The sequence below is a fragment of the Morus notabilis genome, unplaced genomic scaffold, assembly GCF_000414095.1.
Source record: "Morus notabilis unplaced genomic scaffold, ASM41409v2 Scaffold100, whole genome shotgun sequence".
Taxonomy (NCBI): Eukaryota; Viridiplantae; Streptophyta; class Magnoliopsida; order Rosales; family Moraceae; genus Morus; species Morus notabilis.
The window spans coordinates 1,019,131-1,030,504 of NW_010361820.1; the positions used below are offsets into that span (position 1 = coordinate 1,019,131).

At 49.2% G+C, this 11,374-nt stretch overlaps 1 protein-coding gene across 1 annotated transcript; it reads left to right on the forward strand.

Annotated features, from left to right (window-relative positions):
• Window positions 1-2,260: 2,260 nt before the first annotated feature.
• LOC112092091 lies at window positions 2,261-3,295 on the forward strand. Its single transcript, XM_024167290.1, has one exon. The coding sequence runs from the start codon at window positions 2,261-2,263 to the stop codon at window positions 3,293-3,295; it is 1,035 nt and encodes a 344-aa protein (XP_024023058.1).
• The last annotated feature ends 8,079 nt before the right edge of the window (window positions 3,296-11,374 follow it).

Consider the following 11,374-nt stretch of genomic DNA (forward strand, 5'->3'; position numbering starts at 1 on the left):
AGAGAAAGGCACATACTAAAGACGTGGGTAAGGCCTAACAGTGTCACATTTCCTATTTTATCTTCCTTGTTAAAATCTTCATGTAGTAGGCTTTACTAGGGACAATGGCTTAATCCATGGGCGCTTCACAATGGAAAAGTTAGACGTGTAGCAAAGTTTAGCTAATCACGATGAAAATATAGTAAAATAATTAAAATATTTTACAATTAATAAATGTACAATCATTAAAAGCATTACTATGCAATTTTATATAGTATTTGTTGTGTGGGAAAATGTGACGGACACGTGGAAGAACGATGATATGACACGTGGCCTTAACCACTCCCCGCAAAGCAACAACCCTCGACGTCTGGGGGCTCCCTCCCAGTCCATTATAAAAAGCCAAGTATGAAGTCCAACTTAAGGCGTCGATTCCATCTGGCGTCGACAGGTCGTACCGTCGACCTTTAGACATAGAAATCCCTCGACCGCAGAATCGACCGCCAAGAAGGACAAGCGGGTTAAGCAACCCTGGCGACGAGGAGAATGCTCTTTGGGGAAAACCTGACATGGCAAGTTACGTACAGAAGTGGGGAATGTCTGCAAAGCAGGCATTAATTGCGAACCCTTAAACCGCCCCACAGGGGACAGAAAAGGGTTACAGGAACGCACAGAGCCGTAATAGAAGACTAATTGGCTGAGTGAATAGTACTCTAAGTAATTAGTGGGCTACGTCTGGGCCTTAAAAGGAAGAGCACTTGAGTGCTCCTGCCTACAAAGGAAATCAACCCAGTGAAGGAAGCCCCAGTATAAAAGGGGCGAGACCCCATGCAGGAGGGGGGTTGAGATCCAAGAGAGAAAAGAAGAGTGAGAGAGCAATTGATGTAAATTGTAATCCCCTCAAAAGAAATATACGACCACAGTGGATGTAGCTCTGATTCTATAGAGTGAACCACTATAAAATCTCTTGTCTTCTTTATTTGTGTACATCTTTGATTAACGCACAATACACCCCTCCAACAAATTCTTACACACATTCAATACTAAGGCCGGTAATCCAACGGGAAACCCAGAGGTAACCCAGCCTGTTTTTATTGACGAGAATTCACCGTCAACAATTGGCGACTCCACTGGGGACCGAAAGCGTTTGACCCCCAACAACATAGTTAGCAAGCACGCCTCTAAGAAAGAGAATTAAGGCCATCAACCGAGGCAGCCAGACAGACGAAAACCGCCACCCATCCAGGGAATAACGGGATGGAAGAAGATCCACGCCCGGTCAGAAATGAAGTCCTACTCCCAGACGTGCCACGGCTGGATCTTGTGCAGATGCAGGCCCAACTAACCACTCTAATCGAGTTGGTGCGTGGGCTAATGACCGTGGTTGAGCGCTTGGATGGAAGGAACTCTATGCCGCCGTTAGAAGACGCCCCGAGGCCGCTGGGACCTGCCATGGCTGAAAACCCGAACCCCGGTGACCGCCCATATATCCAAGAGGGAACCGGGGACAGCGAGAATCACCGGGGCCCTCCTAGGCCTCGACCTTCCCAATCTTCCGGCAGCCGTTTAAGGGCCGCCAGACTCCGGGCTCCCGAGGATCGGATACCGAGAGGCCCTGGAAATCCCGAAGTACTACCCCAGAATCTAGGGGGAAACCCACCAGGAGACTCAGGGTCCGTACAGGCGGGCGGCCAGGCAAGGGGCGGGCCCAACATTCAAAGGGCAGAGGCGTCGAGAGTAGCTGGCTCGGCCATCTCAACAGAAGAAGCGCACGCCATCATGGAACGTATGGCCAGCCTGGAGCAAAAACTCACAGGGGACGTGGCAGGCCTGAAGAAGAACATAGGGCGAGTGGCTGAGGTGGTAAACGTCGACATCACACCTAGCCACACACATGACCATCCGTTTACCGAAGAAATAATGGCGCCCCCTCTCCCCGACAAATATAGGTCACCGTCGATCCCACCATATGATGGTCGAGGGGATCCCGACGATCATTTGGAGATGTATACAGGGCACATGCTCTTACACGGGTATGCTGAGGAAATCATGTGCCGAGCTTTTCGGAACCATTTAACGGATTCTGCCCGAAGATAGTTTCAGACGCTGAGGCCAAATTCTATCTCAAGCTGGGAAGAGTTGAATGAAGCATTTTCCCTCCAATTCATAGGGGTTAAAAAATACGTCCCCCCCAAAGCAGAATCTGACAGCGATATACCGAAAGCCGAACGAGTCATTAAGGGAATGGCTTACGAGATATGAGGAAGCTGTCACCGCCACGATGGATATAACAGACAGAAAGGCCTTGATGGGGGCCTTATCTAGCATGAAGAAAATTACCCCCTTCAAGAGAGAGCTGAACCGAAAACCCTCGTCCAGCTACAAGGAATTTCTTGCGCGAGCGCAAGGGTACATCAACACCGAAGAGGCAGACGCAAATGACCCCGAGCATAGGTCCAACAAGAATAAGGGACCGAACATGGGTCAACGCCAGCAAAACAGGATGGGAAGAAGCGTCGAGGTGGAGGAAGCGGAGACAAGAAGCCAGCTACGACGACGAGCGCTCCAGAAGCCAAGGCAAGAGGATACCCGTAAGCCTCGACTATTTCAAAAGTACGATTCCTACCACGAGCTAACGGTAGGAGTCGAGGAGGTTTTAAACCAGGTTGGCTGCAAAAACCTGCTGCGCCGACCAGAACCGATGAAATCGGATCCTAGCCGAAGGAACCAAAAGAAATTCTGTAGGTTCCACGGCGATGTCGGCCACCACACCAACGATTTCGCTGACCTAAAGGATGAAATCGAGAGAGTAATCCGCGAGGGGAGGCTACAGGAGTTCAGAGCCGAGCGGAGACCTCGAAACGACGGCCACGGTGGACAGAATGACGGTCGACGCCGAGAGGAGAACCAGCGCCCAGAGGACCGCGAACCCGTCAACGTCATACAAACTATCCTCGGCGGCCCCTATATAGGAGGAGACTCAAGGAGGTCTCAGAAGGACTACGCCCACGAGGCCAGGGGGGTTTACCAGGAAAGGTTCTGGAGCGTCTCCGCGGTAAAAACCCCAAGATATAGCCACACCGACGTGGCCTTTAATGAGGACAACGCCAGCGGAGTTCACTTCCCCCACAACGACGCATTGGTGGTGGAAGCCATGATTGGGAACCATACTGTATGCCGAATCCTGGTAGACAATGGGAGTTCGGTGGACCTCCTGTACTCCGACTGCTTGGAAAAAATGGGGATCCAAAAGGAGCAGTTGGAAAAGACCTCCAGGCCATTATACGGTTTCACCGGGGACTCCGTCATCCTTTAGGGGACTATCCGGCTGCCCATAACCACAGGAGAGAAACCTCGACAGACTACGACAATGACCAACTTTATGGTAATAAAGGGAGGCTCCCAGTACAACACTGTAATCAGGAGACCAACCCTTCAGGCGCTTAGGGCAATAACCTCCGTCTACCACCAGAAGGTCAAGTTCCCTACCCCAAACGGCGTAGGTAAAATGAAGAGCAACCAATATGAGGCTAGGGTTGCATACTCTGATGCCCTGCGCGGATACGACCAGCCAGGGAAACAGGAAACTAGGATGGTCTATCAAAACACCGTCGAAGACATAGACCCCAGGGTTCAAGAGGAGGTCATATGGTCCCAACCCATTGAGCAATTGGTGGAAATCCAAGTTGATGAAGGCGAGCCAACCAAAGTACTAAAAATAGGCTCGGAACTAGCCCTATCACTTAAGGTCGAGATCGAAAACTTCCTCAGAAAGAACTTAGATGTCTTCGCCTGGAATCATGCTGACATGGAAGGGATCGACGCTGAGGTTATATGTCACTCCCTGAACGTCGACCCCTCATATCCTCCCAAGCGCCAGAAGCGTCGACCAATGAACCCCGAGAGGTATGAAGCACTGAAAGAGGAGGTCGACAAGTTGATCAACAATGGGTTCATCAGGGAGGCCTGTTACCCACGTTGGATCTCAAACCCCGTTTTGGTGATCAAGCCTAACAGAAACTGGAGAACATGCGTCGACTTCAGCGATCTCAACAAAGCCTGCCCAAAGGATGGCTTTCCACTCCCTCAAATAGACCAGATGGTCGATGCCACAGCAGGACATAAGATGCTGAGTTTTATGGACGCCTATTCCGGATACAACCAGATCCCCATGCATTCAGCCGACGAGGAGCACACATCCTTCATAACCGACAGGGGCCTCTACTGCTACAAGGTGATGCCTTTTGGCCTGAAGAATGCAGGGGCTACCTACCAGAGGCTCGTGAATAAGATGTTCGCTCAATAGCTCAGCAAAACAATGGAGGTCTACGTCGATGATATGCTTGTGAAAAGCGCCAGGGCCAGCCAGCACATCGACCATCTGGGTGAAATGTTTGGTGTGTTGAGAAAATACCACATGAAACTAAATCCCCAAAAATGTGCCTTTGGAGTTGGGTCGGGAAAATTCCTCGGTTTTATGGTCAGCAACCGGGGGATAGAAGCTAACCCTGAGAAGATTAAAGCACTACAAGATATGCGGTCCCCAACTAAGCCAAAGGAAGTGCAAAGGCTGACAGGATGTGTTGCCGCCCTAAACAGGTTTATATCAAAAGCAACAGACAAGTGCGTCCCCTTCTTCGACGCTTTGAAAGGAAGCAGGCGCTTTGAGTGGACACCACAATGTGAAGAGGCCTTTCAGAAATTAAAGGAACATTTGGGCAAGCCCTCAATTCTGTCAAAACCAAACCCCGACGAGGAGCTTAGCCTATACCTCTTCGTGTCCCAACACGCCGTAAGCTCCGTACTAATAAGAGAAGAAGAAAGGGTGCAATTGCCAATCTACTATGTGAGCAAAAGGCTCCTCGATGCCGAGTCGAGATATAGCGAAATGGAACGCTTGGCCCTCGCCCTAATGGTAGCTTCAAGGAAGCTTCGACACTATTTCCAATCCCACACAATACGGGTTCTTACAAACCACCTGTTGAGACAGGCTCTACAAAAGCCCAAAACTTCCGGGTGACTTTTCAAATGGTTGGTAGAGTTAAGCCAGTTCGACATTAAATATGTGCCAAGAACTGCAATCAAGGGCCAAGCGCTGGCCGATTTTCTAGCCGAGTTCTCCCATAGACCAGCTCCCGCCACACCTGAAGGAGTTGAGAATACATAATAGAAGCTCTACGTGGATGGAGCGTCGAGCGATAACGGGTCAGAAGCTGGCGTCTTGTTAATCAGCCCAGAAGGCCACAAGATTACCTCGGCGGTTCGATTTAAATTCAAGGCGTCAAACAATGAGGCAGAATACGAGGCGCTAATTGCGGGGTTGTGATTGGCCAGCCACCTAAAGATCGAGAGGCACAGCGTCTTCAGCGATTCTCAATTGGTCGTCGGGCAAGTGAAAGAAGAATACCAAGCACGCGACGAGAAAATGGGAGCGTACTTGAGAAATGTAAAGCAAGAACTCGTCAAGTTTAAAAACTACGAGATACTTCAGATACCACGAGCCGAAAACGCAAACGCCGACACTCTAACAAAGCTAGCATCTTCGAAAGATTCTGACACACTAGGGGTCATTCCCATCGAAGAATTGGAGCGGCCGACCATTGAGAAAAAAAGCTAAGGCATTAATCGTCTAAACAGATGAAAATTGGATGACGCCACTCATCCAATACCTAATGGACGCACAACTGCCAAGCAATAAAGACGAAGCCAGACGAATCAGATATATAGCTGCTAGATACTTATTGTATGATGGCTTGCTTTACCGACGAGGCTACTCAACACCTCTACAGCGGTGCCTGGATGATGCCGAAGCCCAGAAGGTCCTCCGAGAAATCCATGAAGGAGTCTGCGGTAATCATACTGGGGGGCAGTCTTTAGCTCTTAAGGTTTTGAGGCAAGGATATTACTGGCCCACGCTAAAAAAGGACGCTTTCCAATACGCCCGACGTTGCAATAAATGCCAGAGGTATGCCACAATTCCTCGAGCACCCTTAGAAAATTTAACCTCCATTCTCAGTCCATGGCCCTTCACCAAATGGGGGGTTGACCTGATCGGGCCACTACACCTTGCACCTGGAGGCTTTAAGTTTACCATCGTCGCGGTAGACTACTACACAAAATGGGCAGAGGCAAAGGCTTTAACTACGACCATGGAAGCAGCCTGCACCAAATTCATGTGGGACAACATTGTATGCAGGTTCGGGGTTCCCCACTCAATAGTATTTGACAACGGAAAACAGTTTGACAATGCCTCAACACGCAGATTCTGTGACAGTTTGGGCATTCAGAAAGACTTTTCGGCGCCAATCCATCCACAATCTAATGGACAAGTCGAGGCGGTCAATAAAATATTAAAGTATACCCTCAAAAAGAGACTCGACGATCTAAAAGGGAAATGGGCCGAGGAACTCCCCAAGGTCTTATGGGCATACAGAACGACGAGCCGAACTACTACGGGTGAAACGCCTTTCTCCATGATGTATGGTGTCGAGGCAGTGCTCCTCGTAGAAATCGAAACGCCGACCTTAAGAACCGTCGTCCACAACGACGACGATAACACAGAAGGCATGAACGGAGAACTCGACTTGTTGGAAGAAAAGAGGCTCGACTCCCAACTACGCCTCGCCGCATATCAGCAAAGAGCAGCACGATATTACAACAAGAGAGTTCGACAAAGAAGGTTCATCCCAGGAGACCTAGTATTAAAAAGTGTAACGCAGAGTACAAAACCTAAAAATACTGGTCCACTGGGCCCAACTTGGGAAGGGCCCTACCGCATAAGGGAAGTGTTGCGTCCTGGCACCTACATTTTGGAAAGTCTCGGCGGCAAAAGAATTCAACACCCATGGAATGCAGAACAGCTAAGGCTGTACTACCAATAGTGTATGTAATTCTTACGCATCCTAATTGTACATTCTTTACGAATTAAATAAATTGATATGTTTGCAGAAGAAAAGGAATTCATCCCTTAATAACATGTTTGCTTAAAAAACCAAGGTATATTAAACACATATGGGGGGATAAAGGTCCACGGATCGCTAAAAAATGACATGACGACCCCAAGGGGTGAAATCGGTATCAAGTCGTCAAATCCTCCAAGGAGGAAAGACGAACACTTAGCAAAATTCTAAGGAATTTTCTAAGGCGACGACCCCAAGGGGTGAAATTGGCGTCAAGGTGTCAAATCCTCCAAGGAGGAAAGACGAACACTTAGCAAAATTCTAAGGAATTTTCTAAGGTGACGACCCGAAGGGGTGAAATCGGCGTCAAGGCGTCAAATCCTCCAAGGAGGAAAGACGAGCACTTAGCAAAATTCTAAGGAATTTTCTAAGGCAACGACTCCAAGGGGTGAAATCAGTGTCAGATCCTCCAAGGAGGAAAGACAAACACTTAGCAAAAATTCTAAGGAATTTTCTAAGATAACGATTGCAAAGTAAGGTATGAATAAAATCTGCTATCTTTATAAAAAGTACAGATAAAATGAAAAGATGTCCAAATCAATGTCAAGTTACAAACACACAAAAAAAGAGAGGTAAAAATTTTTTAGGCCTCGCCGCCAGCTGCCGATTCATCGCCATCACCAGGCGGGGAAAGGTTGTCATCGCCAGCAAGAGGAGGAGAAGTATAGAGGAAGCTCAAGTCCCACTCAGGACGTTCCTTTTTTATCAAATCAACGATCTGTTGACCTGCGGATTGAAAATCCTTGGTACGGATGTCGATGAGCTCCGGAGAAGCCTTGAACTCCTCAATAATTTCAGCATGCTTGGCGTCAAAAGTAGCTGTAGCCTCAGCTTCGGCTACCCTCTTCCCCTCGGCCTTCCCTTCGGCAAAACATTTTTTCACCGCCTTAGCTGCTTCGGCCAACTTTGCATCGGACAGATCTGCCTGCTTCATAAGGTCCTCAACTGAAGTAGTCAACTTGGCCAGCTCACCTTCCAAACTCGATAGTTTGGCCACGGCCACATCTCTCTCCTCGACGGCATCCGAGCACTTTTTCTTGGCGTTGTCGATAAGAGAGTTAAGCTTGGCCTCCACGATGTCCATCTCCTTATTACGCTCCTTAATCTTAACTAGGTCGAGGAGATTGAGAATGGCGAGGATTAGGCCCTGACAAATTGAAGGTCAGAAAACAATGATACAAAGCAGCGAAACCAGCAAAAATGAAAGACAGCTCGATCAAGTCTTACGTGAATTTGGAAGGAGATCTGCTTTCGTTGGCGATCAACCAAAGAAGATTGAGTGGCGGCAACCCAGTGTGGCTCGAGAAAAGACTCATACAGAGCCTGGAAGGCAAGGGAGAAGCGGGGGGGGAGTTTCAGCATCGCCCCAATCTCGGCGTCGGAGACGTCCGTGACGTGGAAATTTGGGTCCATAATTTTTGCCCCCGGGATAAGCACGCGTTCCCTCGGCGCCAAAGGAACGTGTACGTCAGGAATGGAGACCATCGGCGTCCAGGTTTCTACCATCGGTGTCTTCTCTTTGCGCCTCTTTTTGTGCGCAGGATCTTCCTCCGACGCCGAGGGAACCTTTGAGGCTTTCTTTATCTTCGGCACCTGAGAAGAAGAGCTTGCTTTCTCCTTTCCTCTAGAAGGAGGTTGTTGGCTCGGCGGGGGCTGTTGGCTTGGCTTGGACAGCTGACTGCCGGGAAGCTGGATCCTCAAAGATGCCATCTCTACAGAAACGACGAGACCAAAAGAAATAATCGACGCTTGAATAAACAAAATGCCATTGCAAGAAAGGCGGCGAGAATAAGGGTTTACCTTCATCGCTCAAATGGAAGTACTCGCGGACAGCATCGAGGTCGGTAGGGTCTGGGAGATCGAGAATCAACCCAGCACTTCAAAAGTTGGCCTGGGTCAGGAGGGTGTCAATATGTCGAACCTCGGACGAGTACGAGAAGGCCTTCTCAATCCTCACCAAGCTGTTTTCAGAAAACTTTGGCCGGTCTTGACTGGCTGTAGGATAAAGAGACTGCCAGCATAGGAACGAAGAAAGCAAGGTAAGGTGAAAGAAAGGGAATCAAAGTCTCACCCATGTTCCCAAACGACGCTTGCACCTTCCTTCGGCGGGGCAAGCGGTCGTTGGGATAGAAATTGAGAGGCCTGCGTATCATAAAAAACATGGGCTTCCACCTGTGTGACGACGAAGGGATACCCAGTATCAACTTTCCAAATCTGGGCTGAGATCTCCCGTGACTGCTCAAAAAATACCACCCCTCACACTTGGCGACGTGGCATAGTCTATACATAAATCTAAACTCATCTAGAGGGAGTTCCATGTCAAACCGCTGGTGCCACAAAATCTAGGCACCAGCGAAGCAGTACCAAAAGTTTGGCGCCAGCTGAGCAGGGGAAATGCCGTAGAAGTGGCAGTAATCCTTTACAAAAGGATGAACCGGAAGGGTCATCCCCGCCGTAACGGCTTTGGCATACTGGTCCTAAAATGCATGTCTGGGAGGAGGTATTCAAACCACCTCCCGTCGATGCATCCCTCCTTTACAGCCCGGATAATATCCTTATTCCGGACCCTCGACGCGACAACGTCGGCTGTAAAGAAAGGCATGTCTGGGTCACCACTTATGGCAGCCAGGGGGCGTCTACCGTTGAAGCAGCCACCCCGCCTACACTACCCCCCGTGAAGGGGATCCATTCGGCCACCTCATCCAACATTTGTTCTACACTACCAAATTCGCTACCAAAGTCATCGCCTGGTTCATACGTGGCCTCGACGTCTTCTATTTTCCTCAGCAAGGAGTCAACGCCTGAGAAAGAAGAAGACCATGAAATCTCCACCATAGAATGGGAGTCTGGACAGACGATGGAGGGATCCTCTCGATTGGGGGAGTTTTGGGCCATTATTCTGGTGATTAAAAAGACAAGGAGCTGAGTTAAAACCCTAACGTCGAGAGGAAGAAAAGGATGACTATTCTAAACGACGACTACTCCAACGCCTCGACTTGACATCGACCATTCATGTAAGAATGATAACGGCGAGTGTTCATGGTACCCCCAAGTTCCCCAGAACCCAGGGACCAGAAGTGCACAGACAACCAAAAGACAAAAAAAAAAACTATCCTATGCGAAAAAATAAAACGGAGTAAGTCTCCCTAACCTCTACATTTTGTGTATTTTCATACATACATGATTTAACAGGGAAAACCTCGTGAGAAACAGAACAAGCAGAGGATGATGGGGCTTACCGGTATGAAGAGTTCTGGGTAGAATCCGGGATTAAATGCGGCTTCACAACACGCCTGGAAAAGCGAGGAGTACGAGTCGGTGTTTCACAGAAAAGGATTCCGACAAAGCAAGCGGCAGTTCAGCAAATGCGGGGAGTGTTTACGTTTTGAAAAAAGAAATGGTTTCGGGTTCAAAGAAGGTATTTAAGGAGCCGAAAGTCCTCGACCCCTGACCGTCGGATGAGGTTCTTAAAATCCAACGGCAAGGGAATCCCGCCCAGATCTGACGGTGACAAATAAGGGCGGGAAAAGGAAGCGTCGCGATCCGAAGGCTCACACTCATCCTTTCGAAATAAAGACTCACGTCAGCATAGGAAATCGACCGACACGATGGTTGCGTCCCTCAAAGAAATCTGAAGCATCCAGGCCATCATTGCGGACGAAGGCTCGGGACCGGTTTCCCAAATCTGAAGCATCCAGGCCATCATTGCGGACGAAGGCTCTGGACCGGTTTCCTACACCCGAAGCACGGAAGTACGACCGAACCTAAGCTCAAGGCCGCCTAAAAGGAACCCTCGACCTGGGGGGTAGCTGTTGTGTGGGAAAATGTGACGGACACGTGGAAGAACGATGATATGACACGTGGCCTTAACCACTCCCCGCAAAGCAACAACCCTCGACGTCTGGGGGCTCCCTCCAAGTCCATTATAAAAAGCCAAGTACGAAGTCCAGCTTAAGGCGTCGATCCATCTGGCGTTGATTAGTGCATGAAAATGCACCATAAATACTGCTTTTGATTTATATAATATTAAAATATTTAAGCTTTACTTAAACAATTCCATTATTTTTATTCATAATATTTTTAATTGGAATTTGTCTAGTTTTTACTTAATTATTTACTATGTAAAAACCTACACAAAAATAAGCCATGAAAGCCATGTTTTCAACCATCCGGAGCCAAGCCTCAGCCGAGCCGCACCAAGCCGCACCAAGCCGAGCTAAGCCACTATCTCAGTCCGCGTGGGCCCCAGCTCCCTTGCCATCCTCACTCCATCTCGCGTGCGTCCCTAGCACGCCCGTCCCTCAGCTGGCGCGTTCCCTCCATGCAGCATCAGCGCGCGTCCAACTCTCCCGCATGGGTCCCGCACCTGCGCTGCCAGCCTGCTCCTTCCCTCTGCGCGCGCCAGCTGTCCGAGCGGGTCCCAGCTGTCTCCAACG

Coding starts and splice junctions, on each gene's coding strand:
- LOC112092091 (XM_024167290.1), top strand. CDS start 2,261: ATGGATATAACAGACAGAAAGGCCTTGATGGGGGCCTTATCTAGCATG.